Below are 18,454 nucleotides of genomic sequence, written 5' to 3' on the forward strand. Positions count from 1 at the left end.
TATGATGTCGAACTTTTCAGTGTTTAAATGATGGACCTTTGATAACTGCGGAGTAGATAATAACATCAGCTTAGTCTTGGAAGGATTAATGACTAAGTTTGCTTCACGTGACCACGCTTCCAATTTGCCTATACTTTCAGAAAGTTCAGTTAGAGTTGATTGAAGATCTGCTGGTTTGCACTGTGTGTACAATGTGGTATCATCAGCATATTGATGACATTTAACTCCGCGTACATATGACTGAAGGTCAGCCACGTAGAGATTGAAAATGAGTGGCCCCATGATAGAACCTTGAGGTACGCCGAAACTCACCCTACAAAGCTCTGACGTTTTGTCGTCGACTTGCACAAAGTGTTTCCTTCCTGTAAGATATTGGATCGTCCATTTAAGATATTCCTTGGAAAAGCCCAACAGGCTGAGCTTTTCAAGAACAGTCTTGTACTTGATGGTATCAAACGCCTTAGAGAAATCGGCTAGTACCATGAGGGTAACTTCTCCTCGCTTCATGGCGCGAATAATGTCATCTCTGATCCCTAATAGAACAGTAGTCGTTGAGTGTCCTTTCCTGAAGCCTGAGATATTCTCTTTTAACAGGCAGTGAGAATCAATGTAATCGATGACTTGGTGGTGTACGAGTCTTTCAAAAACTTTTGAAAGGACCGGAAGTATTGATATCGGTCTCATGTCTGATACACTGAAGGTAGAGCCACTGGTCTTAGGGATTGGGGTTATCCTCGCAACTTTCCAAGCGTCGGGAAATGTTGATGTGGCAATACAGGAATTTATCACGTCTGTCAAAGGTCCTGCAATCAGGTCGGCTACGGGCTTTAGGAACTTAGCTGGTATTTGGTCAGGTCCTGTCGATGTATCGGAACGAATTAATTTGATTTCCTTGAGGACCTCTTCATATTTAACGTGGCGCAAAGTGAATGATCTTTCTCCCATCAGGCATGGCTGCAAGCTATCAACAAAGTTCAATAGGTCTTCTTTTGCGTCAACACCTGCATTTCCGGTGGTGCGTTGGGCAACTTCTGCAAAATGCTTGTTAAGCTCATTGACATCCAGACGTAAAGGCTGTGGACATGGGTTCAAAATACGGTGTATAATACGCCAGACCTCTTTCGGTTTCGTTGATGATAATGCCGTATTGATGAACGATCGTTTCGCCTCTTTGATCGTTGTTTTCAGACGATTACGGACGTCGCGAAAAGCTTGCCAGAGTTTTTTAGAGTGTTACCCTGTGCAAATGTAACAGACTTGGGTTTTTAACACCCCAGCCCCCCTCCCAAAAAAAAAAAAAACTGCCTAAGAGCTGTTTGCAGCGTAAGGAGATGCCGATGGTAAGAAGGGAAGTTCTTACCTTTCATTCGTGGCTCAATCTGGCTATGGAAGATATATTTTTAGGCCGTTAATTGTTGTTTGTATCTGTTATTCCGCAGAGCAAATTGTGAAGCCTGGAACGAGTTCACGAACCCACGGGAGAATATGGGCTGAACAAAATGGAAGAGAGGAAAGAACACAAATTTCGAGGCTTCCTGGAGGCTTCCCCGTACGCGTCTTTCGTATACTTCACGACCACAGCAAAGGAAATGGCAATGTGTAACGATTTAAATTGCACCCGAGCCTGAATCCAGGTCTGTTACATTTGCACAGTGTAACGTTCGAAATTGCGCCGTCACGAGTAATCTATTAGACAACCCGTAACTGAAATATTTATTTATTATTTCTATTATATTTTGGGGGCTGGTCTGCAGAGGGGGTCCGTAGGGGGAGTCCGTGGACCGGTCCATAGGTAGTCCGCGGACCGGTGGTCAGTGTTTTCGGGTTACGGTCAAAAACTGCTTCACATTTGTTAGTTGCTATAAGCTTTTGTAATGGCATTTAAGTCCCGGCTTTATGAAAAATATCATTGTGGTCTCCAGAGACTACTGAAAGCTGATTGGTTAATTCAAAGTTGGTATGCATAGTACATACAGAGTGTCCTCCGTAACAAAAAACAAATAGTTTCTTTTGATAAAAACAAAACGGGTAAATTAATTCCTTAGGAAACAACTAATATTATCATATTATTGCTTTTGTCTATAGAAGAGTACCAGCCTCTATCTGCTAGCTTATTTTCTCCTGTCCACAAACCCTTGTAATGCTACAAAGGAGCTATATTCCAATTCGTCGATCGGAGCATACTTTGGAGTTTATACCCCAGCTGAATGGGTTTTTCGAAGGCCGTGATTAAAAAATAACCGAAGTTCTTTGACTTCTTATTTTTTGTGTAGTTTGAAATAACTCAAGCTCAAAACAAACAGAAGAAAGTGTCAGGCTTTTAACAACAAGGCCCAGGTTAGTAATGGTAATAGGACTGAATGGAGTCCAATTCGGTCCGTGTTATCATAAGAGTGATAGCAAAATCGGACGACTGCGCAGCCGGAGTCCGATTTGTTTATCACGAGTATGATTACAGACCGAATTGGACGACACGAAGTCTTATTACCAATTAATCATAAAAATTACAATTTCCGAGAAAAGAAGAATAGCCAAGTTATGAAAGAAAGGGAAAATTTGCATTAAAATGACTACGAAGGAGATGTAAACATTCTAAGGCCACCGCGCCTGCTCCCGGCAATTAGCAAAAGCCGGCAAAAACACAAAAGCAAGCGCGCGCGCACGCACGCACGCAACTACAACTTTGAATGTGATTGGTTGATTTAGACTGCAACTTTGAATGTGATTGACGTATTGAGCTGTCCTATAACAAAACTGTCCAATAACAAATTGTCCAATAACAAACTGTCCAATAACAACTTGGCAAGTGAATTAGTGGGAAATAGGAGATTTTTAAACCATTAACAATCGAGGAAATTGTGATTTTTGTGATTATCACGGTTCATGCGATAACTTTGAAAGATGCCAAGACCTTGATGCAATGAATGTACACTGTACCTGCTTAATAACCACTCAATACAGGCCAAGTCAACTCACGCTGGTTCAACAACTGCTGAAAATAAGCGGAGTTTAAGGGTCCGGGGAGACGCGGTTTGACTACCATGGACGAATGTCAATCAAATACACATTACTGCAACAGAAGTGTCTTTTTTGTCTGAATTGGGGAATTTTTTTATTTGTCAGTAAACGAGAAGACAAGATTTGCAAGTAGAATTCCAAGCCACTTGCTTGTCGTGAGTCAAAATTTAACTCTTCTGTCAAAAGCCCCTTAATGGATGTAGTCTTGAAGTTATTAGCAATTCATCCACAATTTGTAAATAAATGACATAAATCGATTCAAATGACTGATTCGCTAATGAGTGCTTTACCTGTTTGCACTTCGAAACTTTGAAGGTGAAATAAACCGAAACCCTGGGCATAAATATTTGAATAAGGTGTTATGAGATAACCCAAGAACTGGCTATCTTCCGGCAACAGCTGTTTTCTTCTTAGAGTGTGAAACAAATCCCACTGTATTGAAGTTTCTAATATTCTGAGTATCTTGCAGGCCGTTTTAAAAGTCCATCGAGGTAAAGAAAAATAAAAGTAACAACAACAGCTTCCCCAACAACAATAACTTTGTTTTACAAAAGTCTAAAAGTAACTAAAATTTAAGAACCAAAACGTTTTCGACCGCACGGTCATCATCAGTGGTATATGCCAATGATGATGACCGTACAGTCGAAAACGTTTTGGTTTTTAAAATGTCTAATAACTTTTAGCCTTTTATAAACTATCTAAAAAGCAACTGTTATGACAACAATAACTTTATTTTCCAAATTCAGGGAATAGTCTAGGGTTGGTAACCCGCAATTAGCAAAACTATTTTATTCTAGGCGAGCTACTTACCTAAACAAATAACTACTTAACCTAAATAAACAGTCAACTGGTAGACAACAGATTGAACTGCAGTCTTGTGTTTTCTTACATTCATTTTTGCACTTGTACGTTCACGATTTACCGTTAGCAGTGGTGATTATTAGCGGAGCTCCGGCGGCCCGAGCCCCACACCCGTATAATTGATTTTCTCATGGTTAGGATAAAGATCATAAAGTTATCATGGCTAGCGGTATTGCTCGTGGGCGCGTACTAACGACGACGGAGTCGCGCAAGATGGCGGCCATACTCCAGCTAATAGGTTGACAGAGACATGCAGCCTTGATTTATAGCTTCCTTCTTTGATATTAGACATCCATGTTATGGTCAATTGACACCTGTCAAAACGAGGTATCCACTGACCAGTATCACGTGACCATATTGCGGGCTCAAGTTTAGAGCTCATCGAAGTCACATGTTTTTTTGAAGTTGACCGCTGACCAAGAGGTGGTTTCTATTGGATCGCGGGCTCATGTTAGTTTAACTTGTGATAAATGGGGCCGGGTTGTTCGGAAGCCGGTTAACGCTAACCCAGGATTAAAAGTTAACAGAATTATAAATATTTCTTGTATACAAATGTTTTTCACTACTTTTGGTTTGTGTATTTTGAGATTGTTCAAACTCAATATAGAAGGCCAAACAATATCCAGAAAACCTCACTGCAAAGTTGCAAAACTAAAATCAAAATTCTCGTTTAACCTGGATTATCTTAATCGGGCTTTGAACAACCCGGCCCAGGAGCTGTACTTTTAGGCTTGGTTAAATCCATATATTAGTCTATCTCGATCGGGAGAAACCGGCGCAGAAAGCTTCTGAACCAAAGCTGGAAACAAAATTTGCGTCAAGTAAGGACGAACAAAGTGTGCCTATTTTCCTTTCCTTGAGGCAAACCGCTGACAAATGAGACTGAGCAAACGTTCACGCGGGGCACTCTGGGTATGAAGAAAAGGTGAGGGTTGCTGAAGGCGCGGGAGGTTTTAAAAACTAAGTAAGGTTGGCTTTTAACCAAATTTGTTGCTAATGTTTACTTTACGATAAACTGGAGGGAACTGTGATATATCTGTTTAACCAGGTCGCTACTCTGTAGCTACTGTCGTCTACTGCAAGGTTTGCTTCACTTGACATGAACGCTTTGCAACGCTCGCTTTGGGGAAAGCAATGAAAAGCAAATGAATGCAACGTGTGGCGTATTTCAATAAGCTAAGCTCATAAATGTTTTAATTGTGTTCGTTACGGTCATAAACTAGTGGAAACCCGTTACTTGTGTTAAATAGAGTGCTTCATTCCTTTTGGAAATGATGTTCCCGTGGTCAACTGTTGACCAGTTGGTTTTAATACATGCAAAGTTGTTTACCAGTTGTTCCTTGGGTACAAGTGTGTACCTGGCCAACTTTTCTCATGAAAGTTTGTCTGTTTGTTATTTCAGCAGTGTCAATAGCTGGTCCGTTAGTGCTGGTTAATGACATTTTAATATTCCTACACGAAAAAGACGTCGTCAGTCTTAAAATTTGTTCTCCGACAATATCTAAACGTCGTTGAACCTACCTGAATGAAACGCAGACTTTAGTTTCAAGTCAAGTATCCATCTTACAGTACCTCTGTCAATAGAAGGTAGATTATTTGTTTTGCCAGTTATTGATTTCCTTTGCAAAATTCCTAGTTGTCTTCCTTCATTTTGTTGTAGTTTCTGGCATTTGGGTGGATTTGCAAAACATTCTCCCCTGCATTTGAGTGTGCATTTTGTCGGCCACTGTACAATGATTGAGGGATATTGCATTATCTAATAATATTGTTATTTAAAGCAACAGTTTTATTGCTACCAGTAAATTTGGGTATCAACCTTACTGACAAATTCATGCGGAAGTTGTGATGTTTTCTACTTGAGATTTCTGCTACAAAATTAAAAGCAACACATCTGTACTGAATTACTTGTCAGACCTCATGGGGTTGGCCTCCACATATAAATGTATGTAATGGGTCACAAGAGTCACCTCTACTATAAACCATGCAATCGACACTTGCATCCTCGGCTAGGGCATGAACCTAGGCTGCCTGATCCCGAGTCCAGCATTCAACCATCAAGCCAAAGACGCTATTACATGTGGTCATAGAAAGTGCTGGAAATCTCTTTCATTTGAGGTAAATGTAGTTTTCTGATTAAAGTTGAAGAGAATTACTGGGATATATTGTTTGATTTTACACCAGATTCTTAGAACTTATATGATAACTTATAAGAAATGTAGGACCAACAGTAAAGAGAAGTAACATTGAGTGAAAGGGTTAATGTAAATTTTAGAGTCCTGGAAAAATCAATCTGAGTGCTAGGAAAGTCCTGGAAATTTATCTGTGGAAAAGAGAACAAATTCTTTGAGACTTGGTACATGAAGGTTGCCAAGTTTGTACTGTGAGCCAAAGGAACTGTTAAAATAGATGCTCTCCTCTTTATGATGTTGCATGCACATGTACTTGCTTACATAGACCCTGTGATTTTTCTTTGAGAATTGCCTCCATAGATCTCTGAAAATTCTGCATTCATTCAAAAGTAATTTTCATTTCATTTTCTAATTCAAAGTCGCTATTAAAGAAACCTTTGTCCTGTGTAAGGCAGAACCTGGAATGTTTCATTATGAGCCCTATCATTGGGTATACCAGACAACTTTATTATGAAAGGTAGGGAAGGACTATTCATGCCTGAAGTACTGGTTAGCCTTGTGTTCATTCATTGCTAGCTGCTAGCATCAGTTGACTACATGTATCAGCTAAGGGCAGGTTCAATTTTGCTGCTTAAATACCCTGCCGTTAAGGTGTTGAATCAGAATTCCTCACAAATGATTTTAAGGTTTCACCACAAGAGTGCGCTGTTTTCAATGACGTTTTTGTCAATGTTGGGAGACGGTAATGGGGAGGGGGGGCTGGGTGGGGGTTGGGAGTTGATGGCTCAATGGTTTGACGTCAGTTGGACTCCCTATCAATAGGTCCACAATGGAGCCCAAGCTAGGGCCACTCTGTCATGTTCTCAGACAAGATACATGTACGTTACCCTCTCAATGCCTCTCTCCTTCCAAGAGTGTAAATGGTACTGGCCAATTTGTGAGGACATTCTGACAATTGTTGGGGGTCACCTGCAGTGGACTATCATCCCAACCAAGGAGAGTAGCAACACTCCTAGTCACTTCCTGTCACAGAAACTGAAGGAGTGCACCTGTGCTGATGGTCCATCTGGCTTCTCTGATTCCATAGGAATGGAACTGACTTTTGTGCCCTGTAGCCAGTGAAAACATCACTAGAATGTTCTCATTCTTAGCCATGACGACTGGAAGGGGGATTTGGTTTCGTGTCTGAAACAGACCTTCCACCATTTAAGTCCAGCACCCTTCACTGAACATATCGCAGAACGTTTATGTGAGGAGGGAAAGGGTATTTGTTAACAAGCACTTTTAGCAAGCAGTTATGCAACAGATGGCTGGAAATGTAGAATGACAGATTGCGAACAGGGGAGTAGTGGAAGGTGGAATGGGGCGGGGGAATTGGGGAATGGTACCCCTTGAGTTTGGTTGTACCATCAAGTTGATTTAAGAATCTACAGTGAAGGACTATTCCTTAGCAGTGACATGGTTAGCACATGTTTTTGTGGTCACCAAGGTAAGGATTCAAATCTCTGAATGGGCGTTTATTGTTATAGGGAAAAGATGGGTAATAAAACAATAGTTATTTGTACTTGATATTCAGACGATACATCTTATTTGGATGATGCACAGTTTCTGATTGGTTGTTGAAAATTGGGGAAATGATTTATTATTGCATGCTTGGTTGGGATGTTGTCACATGTTTTAAGTCATAACAGAGCAGCAGATGGAGAGGATAGTAGGTCATGGTTGGTGATCCTTTTCTCATTTCAGAGACTTCGCCTTCCTTTTGGCATTTAGGTCAAGATGTTTGAGTGTACATCTCGCAGGAACTACAGTGGAAGGATTGCCTAGCTGTGACGAAGCATCATCCTCCATGAATTTAGGAGAGGTCTCTAGAAATGAGCTGACACATCTTGATGAGGAAGTAGCTTACATCAGTCGCATGAACTGGAGATGATTTACCTTGCTTTGCACAAAGGTGTTATGGCAGCAAAGGTGGAGGCAATGCAGATGTGGTGATGGTGCAGCGGAGCGCATGGTTGGAGGCAAAGTTGGAGACACAGGCAGGGGTGCACGTGCGGCATCTTTGTTGCTGACCTTTGAGCAGACAGCCTGAATCCTCCACAGTTCATACAATTGGTGTGAGCCACTTCTTCATCAAGATGTGTCAGTTCATCACCTGATACTTCTTCTGAATGCATGGATGATTTTGCTTCATCACTTCAATGTTTGACTGAACAAACTACAATAATCTGACATGTCTTCAGATTAATGTAGATACCATCTTATTTTCTAACAGGCAATTTGATTCGTTCCTTGATACAACCCAGTGTGACACGCGCACATGCATAACTCCCTCACTCACCGATCACATAACCCTTCCAACCCCTAAGAGGAATTTTTGCGCAAAACTACTTAAGTTAATTTAGGGACTTTTTCGCATTTTATACGAGACGTAAGTTTACCTTTTCACACAACACAACACAACACAACTTCACTGAAAATAGAAAGAAAGAGAAAAAACCTCTGACACGTTGAAAGTCTGATTTAATTAAATTACACTTTAACTTGATGCCGCGCAGTCTTCAAAGAACATTTGAACAGTTTTCATATTTTTTACCTTAAAAAATATCGGACTGAAATGAATACCATCAAATAAAACTATTAAACTGCTACTGCAGAGACGTAAAAACCGTCCAGAAATGAAAGCTTTTTTGTTTAATATCCTGGAAACAATAGCAGATAACTTGTCAGCTCTAATTGAATTTACTCCCATATAAAAAACAAAAGTGTTAAGTTACCATTTGTTACTAAAGATAGCAAACATCTCGTGGGAAAGAGTGGTGACGATTCGTCCACTCGAATTGAATTTACTCCCTTGTGAAAAACAAGAGTGTCACATTACACTTTGTAACTAAAAAACAAAAATATCTTGTTATATTTGCAAGCAACAAGAACAAAACAATCGTTACCCGCACTTACTATTGTAAACGTTAGAACTGTTTCAAATCTAAAGTCTCGTCTCTTCTAAAACATGTCCTAAGAACTAGAAGCGACGATTCGTGACCTCTAATTGAATTTACTCCTTGTGAAAAACAAAAGTATCAAGTTACCTTTAACTAAAAATAAAAATATCTCGTTGCATTTGCGTACTACGAACTCACGAACTGTTTCAAACCTCAAGGCTCATTTCGTTCATTTAACTAAAATCCTCAGCCTAACCCACAGAAAATGTTGAAGTAAACCCAATATATGAATACTTCCTCCTCTTTTATAGAAGAATGAATACGGCCGTTCTGAACTTTATTGGGATCAGATCTTCTCACATACCATTTACCTTTACAACAAGAAATTTGATTGGCTGTTTATGGCAGATCCAATCTGATTGGTGTGACATACATACATCTCTCACTCACTCACTCACTCACTCACTCACTCACCCATTGACCCGTAACACACCCGACGCGCCGACTAAGAGGTATTTTTTTTACAAAAAAAAAAACCTCAAAAATCAAAAGCGGAGTTTCATCCCTATCAGATGTGTCATCTAAATATCAAAAGGAATAACTGTTGTTACAAAGGGTGCCTGTCTTTTTTCTATAATTAAAAAATTTCTCTTTCTGAGATCTGGATCATGACCTTAGTTACCACAATGACATGTGTTGACCACATCCCTAAAGGGGGATTGTCCTCCATTCAAGGTTCTTGAATCAACCTGACTGTACAACGACACTCAAGGAGCACTAATCTCCAATTTCCCTTCTTCGTTCCATTATCCACTACTCCCCTAGTCCCAATCTGTCATTCTGCATCTCCAGCCATTTGTTGTGTAACTGTCTGTTTGAAGTGCATGTTAACCAATGTCCTTTTCCCTCCCTTACTTGAAAGTTTTGTTGTTAATTGAAGTGATTGGTGCTAACGATTTCAAAAGGCATTAAAGAAAAAGATGTCATTGGCCGTTACTTTTGAAATCTGATCCGGGGGAGGGTATAAAAAGGATTTATATCGTAGTTTTACACAACTCTAGAACTCACCTTAGCAGTAACTAGTCAACATGTCGTTACGCGCAGCTCTCAAGGTTCCAAAGTACGGATTGTTTTATTTTGATTGCGACTGGACGCTAAGTGTTGTTCCACTTAGCAAAATCGTTAGAGTGATTAGCGGAGACAACGTCAGTAAGGGAAGCAAGGTTATGCTCAAGTATGGACCTGACGTGCTGGAAGCTGATATTATTGGAGTAAATGGTATGTATGTTTGTGCACTTTTAACCATAGGCTTTTTATTTAATGTTTTTGTTAACTTGTCGTGTTTGTTCATACACAGATGATCGGTCGAAATTGGATGACCTGGGACAGGATTTCTTGAAGGACCCCGCAAACGCGCATCTGTTCCCACTCTTGGAGGACCCAGAGATTCCAGAGCCAGAGCCAGAGCCAGAACCAGCGCCAGCCCCACAGCGAGAACCAGCGCCAGCCCCACAGCCAGAACCAGCGCCAACCCCACAGCCAGAACCAGCGCCACAGCCAAAGAAAAGAAAGAAGTCAGCTAAAGCGGGAGGTGGCGATGCAGCTACCACGCGTAAAAAGAAGGAACCAGAACTGGTATGAAACTTTGATATTATGATTAGAGTTCGCTGCTAACGATAAACTAAAACTGTATCAAAATCGATCCAACCGTACCCAGCTATGCTTAACCTTTCTACTCAACGCTTCTGCATCTAAGTTCGAAAAACGAACCATCAATCACCACTAAAATGTTTGTTGTGACTTGAAATTGCGTGTGTGAATTAGAAAAGGATTCAAATTTTTTTTCGGGACTTAGAAACTAAGAAAAGAGTAAAAGGTGTGATAACTTTTATTATTTAGTTGCGAAACACTTGAATGTAGTTTTTAACTCGAAAGATTGTTTGCAAGATTACCTTTCACGAGCTATGCTTAACCTTTCTACTGGACACTTCTACAGTGTACATGTACGATCGTATAACGAACAATCAATCAACACTAAAATGTTTGTTGTGACTTGAAATTGCGTGTGTGAATTAAAAAAGGATTCAAATTTTTCTTCGTGAGTTAGAAACTAAGAAAAGAGTAAAAGGTGTGATAACTTTTGTTATTTCATTGCGAACCACTTGAATGTAGTTTTTAACTCGAAAGATTGTTTGCAAGATTACCTTTCACGAGCTATGCTTAACCTTTCTACTGGACACTTCTACATGTACGATCGTATAATTAACAATCAATCAACACTAAAATGTTTGTTGTGACTAGAAATTGCGTGTGTGACTTTAAAAAGGATTCAAGAATGTGATTCATAAGAATATGGAGGCTGAAATTTGTGATATTTTAAGAATATTTTCACGAAACTTTCAAATTTCGCCGCTAACTAAAATAACAAAGCTGATGTCTGCGATCAACGAGTTATCTGTTTCCATTTATCTCAGCACGCTGAGAACGAAAACAAATCTCGTAAGAGGTGATTTTGGTTAGCCTATGAACACAGACGGATTTTGGTAGGATATTTAAAATTATTCAGAGTTATGAGCGTTATGATGGTGCAAAAAAATGCAAATTGGACAACGCTGAGTTATTCCTCAAACTATATTCAGAGAAAAGAAATTGGAAAACTCATGGCCGAATGCAATAAAAACGAAAGTTGCGTTCATTACTCTTTTATTCTAAAATTTGCCTCTCTCCAATTTACAGGCCACTGTTGTTTCCCTGTACAAGCCACCGCAAGCTAATCTGAGAGCTGTAGAGCCAAATTCACCAGCACCGATGCCGGCAGCATCTCCGCAGCCCATAGTTAGACTGTCTCCACGGATTGCGACCGTGGCATGCAGCCCTTTGCAGCGAGTGTCCCCAGTTAGACCAGTCCAACGAAGTTTGTTCGCCGCATTACCGGACAATCAGCCAGAAGTCCTTGGTTACCTAAAAGAAATCTGTGAGCGCCAGAAACAGCTCGCCGAACAGCAGCGGCAGACGCAAGAACGCCTTGACACGTTAATTGCAGTCCTTTCCGGGTCCCCCGAACCGCCCAACGTGCCAGTCCTGCCTACATTTACTTCCTCCGTACCAGTTACTCAAGTTGCTCCAGTTCCACCAGTACCGACGCTCTCCGTCCCAGATCCTGATTCTCCGACTGCATCTCCGTCTCAGTCTGCTGACGACGACGTCATTTTTCATTTACGTTCGCGGTCAACTTCGGAAAGGAACTTCACCGTTCAGCTGCTACGGCATATATTCACACCAAGTGAACTTGCGGGGCGCAATGTTAGGGGAGTCGGGGGCAAGCTCCTTAAATACTGAAAAAATTATTAAGATTAAGGACATTGTTTTTAGGTTTTTCCCGGCCTCCTTATCACAGCAGGAACTTCTATGGCGCGATTGCCGAAAAGCAATCGACGCCTATTTACGTAATAGAAAAGTATTGCCGGATCGTAACCAGTAGTCACTGGTAAACATTAGAATTAACGTAAATGTAATGCAGGCTCTTTTCGCTCAAATAAATTTGTCAATAGATGCATTTTTTTTCTAAGTTAATAACATTGTAAGTTAAAGTTAAATACGATTGTTTCGCTTATAAAAACTGTGAAAACAAATGAAAACAATGTGTTAAAACATAGGCACGCAAGACGTGCAAGAGTTATTTTTTTCTGTGAAGTTTTGTAGATAGAAGCATTCATGGTACAGTAATGATTTGGTTAATTTGACAAGTTTTTTTGGTTGCGATGTTACATCGGTCATGGTAAGATAGCTAAATAGTAAGCTATAAAATGTTTGACTGAACAAACTACAGTAATCTGACATGTCTCCAGATTAATGTAGTTATCATCTTATTTTCTAACGGGCAATTTGATTCGCTCTTTGATACAACCCGCACTGTGATTGGTGTGACACCCGCACATGCATAACTCCCTCGCTCACCGATCACATAACCCTTCCAACCCCCAAGAGAAATTTTTGCTCAAAAATACTCAAGTTAATTTAGAGACTTTTTTGCATTTTACACAAGTCGTAAGTTTACCTTTTTACACAACACAACACAACACAACACAACTTCACCGAAAATAGAAAGAAAGAGAAAAAAAAATCTCTGACACGTTGAAAGTCTGATTTAATTAAATGCACTTTAACTTGGTGCCACGCAGTCTTCAAAGAACATTTGAACAGTTTTCATACTTTTTCCCTTAAAAAATATCGGGCTGAAATGAATGTCATCAAATAAAACTATTAAACTGCTACTGCAGAGACGTAAAAACCGTCCAGAAACAAAACCTTCTTTTTTGTTTAATATCCTGGAAACAATAGCCGATAACTTGTCAGCTCTAATTGAATTTACTCCCATATAAAAAACAAAAGTGTTAAGTTACCATTTGTTACTAAAGATAGCAAACATCTCGTGGGAAAGAGTGATGACGATTCGTCCGCTCTAATTGAATTTACTCCCTTGTGAAAAACAAGAGTGTCACATTACACTTTGCAACTAAAAACCAAAAATGTCTCGTTATATTTGCATGCAACAAGAACAAAACAATTGTTACCCGCACTTACTATTGTAAACGTTAGAACTGTTTCAAATCTAAAGTCTCGTCCCCTCTAAAGCAAGTCCTAAGAACTAGACGCGACGATTCGTGACCTCTAATTGAATTTACTCCTTGTGAAAAACAAAAGTATCAAGTTACCTTTGTAACTAAAAATAAAAATATCTCGTTGCATTTGCATACTACTAACTCACGAACTGTTTCAAACCTCAAGGCTCATCTCGTTCATTTAACTAAAATCCTCAGCCTAACCCACAGAAAATGTCGAAGTAAACCCAATATATGAATACTTCCTCCTCTTTTATAGAAGAATAAATATGTCCGTTCTGAACTCTATCGGGATCAAATCTTCTCACATACCATTTACCTTTACAACAAGAAATTTGATTGGCTGTTTATAGTAGATCCAATCTGATTGGTGTGACATACATACATCTCTCACTCACTCACTTACTCACTCACTCACTCACTCACTCACTCACCCATTGACCCGTCCATAACATACCCGACGCGCCGACTAAGAGGTATTTTTTTTACAAAAAAATAACTCAAAAAGGAGTGACTGTTTGAGTGAGACTGGACTCGGCTGAAACAACGTTTTACACTTGGCGGAATATTTAACTGACTGAATATTTATTAAAAGAAAGGATATTTTGCCGCTGGATCGACAATGAACACATTTTGAGCGACGCGTGCCCGGCGAAATACAGAACTTTTCGTTGAAGAAAAAATAAGTAAATGTAGAACCGGAGATATCATTTTTTCGACAAGGTCTTCGGAAAGCTTCAAACAATAAACATCTCGCAAGCGACTTGCCGACGCATGGCTAAACACAGAACTTTTCCTTGAAGAAAAATATAATTAAACGTGAGCAGCGCCCCATAGAAACTTTGATAAACAATTGTTTGGCTAAAGAAAGAGCATTTTACCGTTTGAATGAACGGTTTGTGTCAAATATAACCGGAGATATCATTTTTTCGACAATGTCTTCGGAACGCTTCAGACAATAAACATCTCGGAAACGACCTGACGACGCCTGCCGAAAACACAGAACCTTTTCCCGACGTAAAAATAACTAAACTTGAGCAGCGTGCCATAGAAACCTTGATAAACAATTCTTTGGTAAAAGGAAGAGTATTTTACCGTTTGAATGAACGATTTGTGTCAAATAAAACCGGAGATGTCATTTTTTCAACGAGGATCTTCAGACAATAAACTCTTCACAAACAACTTGCCGACGCGTGCCGAAACACACAACTTTTCCTTGAAGAAAAAATAACTAAACGTAAGCGGCGCACCATAGAAACTTTGATAAACAATTTTTTCGTCAAGGAAAGAGTATTTTACCATTTGAATGCATGATCTGTGTCAAATATAGCCGGAGATATCATTTTTTCGACTAATTCAGAACGCTAATTCAGACAATAAACATTTCGCAAACGACTTGCCGACACGTGCCGAAAAACAGATCTTTACTTGTAAGAACATAAAGTTCACGTGCTAAAATAGGGAGTTCAAGCGACTGTATCAATTTTCTTCCCATTTTTAGTAGCTTAAGATCAAGTGTTGATAAACGGTAGTTTGTCGGTGAATTTGCGAAGTGATCGAAATATGATAGCTTTTATTGATCGGCATGACGTTTTAACGATATGCAAGTTTCGCTTTGAAGCCATTTTCATTCTCAAGAAATATAATGTCCTTTGTTTGACTAACAATGCTTCACATGAAGAAACTTGTGGGAATGCATAACAAAGAGACTTATACGCGCGTATATACGCGTATATATGCGCGTATATACGCGTATATGTGCGCGTATTGACATACGCGTATACGCAAAATACGCTCGTATGATACGCGTATGCGTAGTTCGCTTATATCTGAGCTGCACTGTACATCCAGTCAAGGGGGTTAAATTTTTATGGTGAAAGGTTTGCTTTACACAGGACATTGAATCCCTATTCTGGTCTTTGTGGCTCAGAACAAAAACACTCTAGTGATTATTTCACTGGCTACAGTGCAGGGAAGTCTGTTCCACTCCTTAGGGATACGGAGAAGCCACATGGTTCATCAGTGCTGGTGCTTAACTCTGGTCTCTGTAACATCAAGTGCCTAGGGGTATCACTGCCCTTCTTGGATGGGATCTAGTCCATCACAGGTTACCCCTAGTTTTTTGTCAGGTCGCCCTCACCATCGGTCAGTACTATTTCCACTCCTTGGAAGGAAAAGGCACTGGGAGGGTCAAGTGTCTTGTCCTGGGACATGACACAGTGACCCAAGCCTAGGCTCTATTTTGGACCTGTTGATCCGGAGTCCTACTAACTAATCATTAAGCCATCAACTCCCTACCCCCGCCCAACCCTCAACTACTCCACTACTCTCTCTCAACATTGGCAAAAAGTCATTGTTGAAAGGGCACACTTGTATTGATACCTTTAAATCATGAAGAATTCTGATTCAAAAGCTCAACAGCAAGCCACAGATCAATTTGGATATTCAAGCAGCCAAATTTAACCTGCCGTGATACATGTACATGTAGTTGATTGATTCTAGCAGCTAGCAATGAATTGATATGAGAGTTGCTGGTAAGCGAAACATGAAAAGTCCTTTCCCACCTCTCACAATTTATTTGTCTGGTACACTGTATAAACAATGCTGGGACTGTTGTAAAATTTTTTAAAAGGCCTCACAAATTGTATAGAGTAAGTTCTGTCACCAGACCTTGAATTGTCTTGAGAAGTTCATGAATGCTAGTTAGACCACAGACAACATTTAAACAATATTTTGTCACTGCATTATAACTTAGGAAGCATGATAGACATGGAGAGGTTGAGAGGAACTTATTTTTTATAATTTCTTTTGATTTTGGGGGTACAGTATACAGATTTTGTATTATAATAACATTAAGTGATTATTATTTGAATTATCAATTGAAGCATCCCACCTCAACAAGGTTTTGGGTATTTTTTATTTTGCAACTCCACCCTTCCCACCAACACAGACCAATGTTATCCTGACTAAAATTCAAGTGCTGAATTGTCCAGGCTTAAAAAATCTCGAAACACAAACATCTATAGACAGAAGTCTGTATGAACCATGTGGATACAATCTAATTGGCAGCTTAATTTGACCCAATTATTGTGATTGATTGGTTGATTGATTGATTGATTGATTGATTGAATGATTGATTTCAAAAAAATACATCTTTTTGTTTAGAACATTCATCTTATTGCCTTCAATTTGGTGGGCTATTTGAGTTTAACTTTCAAGAAGGAGACCTGAAAATGTAAATAACTGTTTAACTTTTGCACCTGCGAGCAGCATTTCCCTTAAGGCTGCCTCACACTAGCTGATTTTTTGTCACAGAACTGTGGATTTCTTGTTGGCGTCAAATCAGGTTAAAATTTTTCAGGCCATCAGCTTGCCGTAGCTGGTTGATACTAGCAGCTGGCAGTGGATAATTTAACTTAGTTTTAAGGACTTACTTATAATTTTTTTCCATCCTTACTAACAGTAAAGTTTATCTGGCTCACTTATGCTGAAGCACTTCAGTTTCTGCCTCACATCAGACATTGACAGTTTCAAAGACTTTATGGATCGAGAATGAAATGAAAATTAAAACACTTGGATGTCAGTGAATAGGCCCAGTGGAGTTTGTTTGTTTTTTGCCCCATTTCAGATCATGTTGTTGCTCTACAGTGTAGATCTGGAGACTGATGTTTATCGTTCCAGGGGACCCATAAATGCAAAATTGTCAGCAAATGTCCCACATATTCAGGAGTTTCTCAGCCATACAAAAATGTACCTAACATTGTCAATAAACCTTTTGCAGTGTTCCATTAATTGGGTGGATTTAAGCTTTAGATAGCTGCAGTGATAAACAGAGAAAATCTCAAAACCATTAAAACTTGCATGGAAGATTTTCAATCCAGATTTCATACATGTATGATAATTATGATCTTTTTGTCATTTTAAGTAAAGCTAGAAAATAGGTCTATCGACATGTTATTTCAAATTTAGTGTTGTAAACAAGGAAAATTAAGCCGTCATTTTTAGTTTGATGGTTATCTTTAATCAACCTTGTTGTCTTTACTGCCAAAGGCAGCACTGTACGAGCTTCACTATTAGGTTAAAGAAAGTGAATGTACAGAGAAATAAATTAGAGTGCAGTTGTTTTCCTACATAAAGCATAGCATCAAGTAAGTGTGGAAAGCTCAATCCAACTGTTCAGTTTCCGTTGTCTTAAATGCCCGACATTGGTGCTACTCTAAACAAATCAGCTAGCCAATTCTGTGCAAAGAAAATATTTATGTCTGCTATCTATATGTGCATGTACTGGTATGATGGATACTTTGCTCTTAATTTAAGTCTGTTATTTATCAATTTGATCACCTAATGCGATGGGTTTAATAATTTTAGATAGATCTCTTTGGCTATAATTACATCCCAAGGAGGTCATTTAATGTGAAGGTGAATTAATCAACACGACACGAGCGTGGGACAAAGAAAAATTCTGAGTCCCGACAGGAATCGAACCCATGACCTCCCGAACACCGGCCGGGCGCTCTATCCACTGAGCCACGAGAACTCATGGAGAGCAAGGTCGTTTAACTGAGTTCATATATGATAGGTCTCCTGCATACTGCTAGGATCAACGCTATCGAATTCATCGTGAGTAGTGATAAGTTAATGAAGATGGTGAATTTTAAGCTCGGTAATGAAATGTGAAGGTGAATTAATCAACATGACACAAGCGTGGGACAAAGAAAAATTCTGAGTCCCCGACAGGAATCGAACCCATGACCTCCCGAACACCGGGCGGGCGCTCTATCCACTGAGCTACGAGAACTCATGGAGACCAAAGTCATTTAACTGAGTTCATATATGATAGGTGTCCTGCATACTGCTACATCGTGAGTAGTGATAAGTTAAT

At 39.6% G+C, this 18,454-nt stretch overlaps 1 protein-coding gene across 1 annotated transcript; it reads left to right on the plus strand.

Moving 5' to 3' along the window:
• Nucleotides 1–8,961: 8,961 nt before the first annotated feature.
• Nucleotides 8,962–12,508, plus strand: LOC145465683 (uncharacterized). Its single transcript, XM_081449452.1, has 2 exons — nt 8,962–10,585; nt 11,687–12,508. Exons 1-2 carry the CDS (start codon nt 10,271–10,273, stop codon nt 12,287–12,289), a joined length of 918 nt encoding a protein of 305 aa, XP_081305578.1. The 5' UTR covers nt 8,962–10,270; the 3' UTR covers nt 12,290–12,508.
• The last annotated feature ends 5,946 nt before the right edge of the window (nt 12,509–18,454 follow it).

This window comes from Orbicella franksi, chromosome 13, assembly GCF_964199315.1.
Source record: "Orbicella franksi chromosome 13, jaOrbFran1.1, whole genome shotgun sequence".
Classification (NCBI taxonomy): Eukaryota; Metazoa; Cnidaria; class Anthozoa; order Scleractinia; family Merulinidae; genus Orbicella; species Orbicella franksi.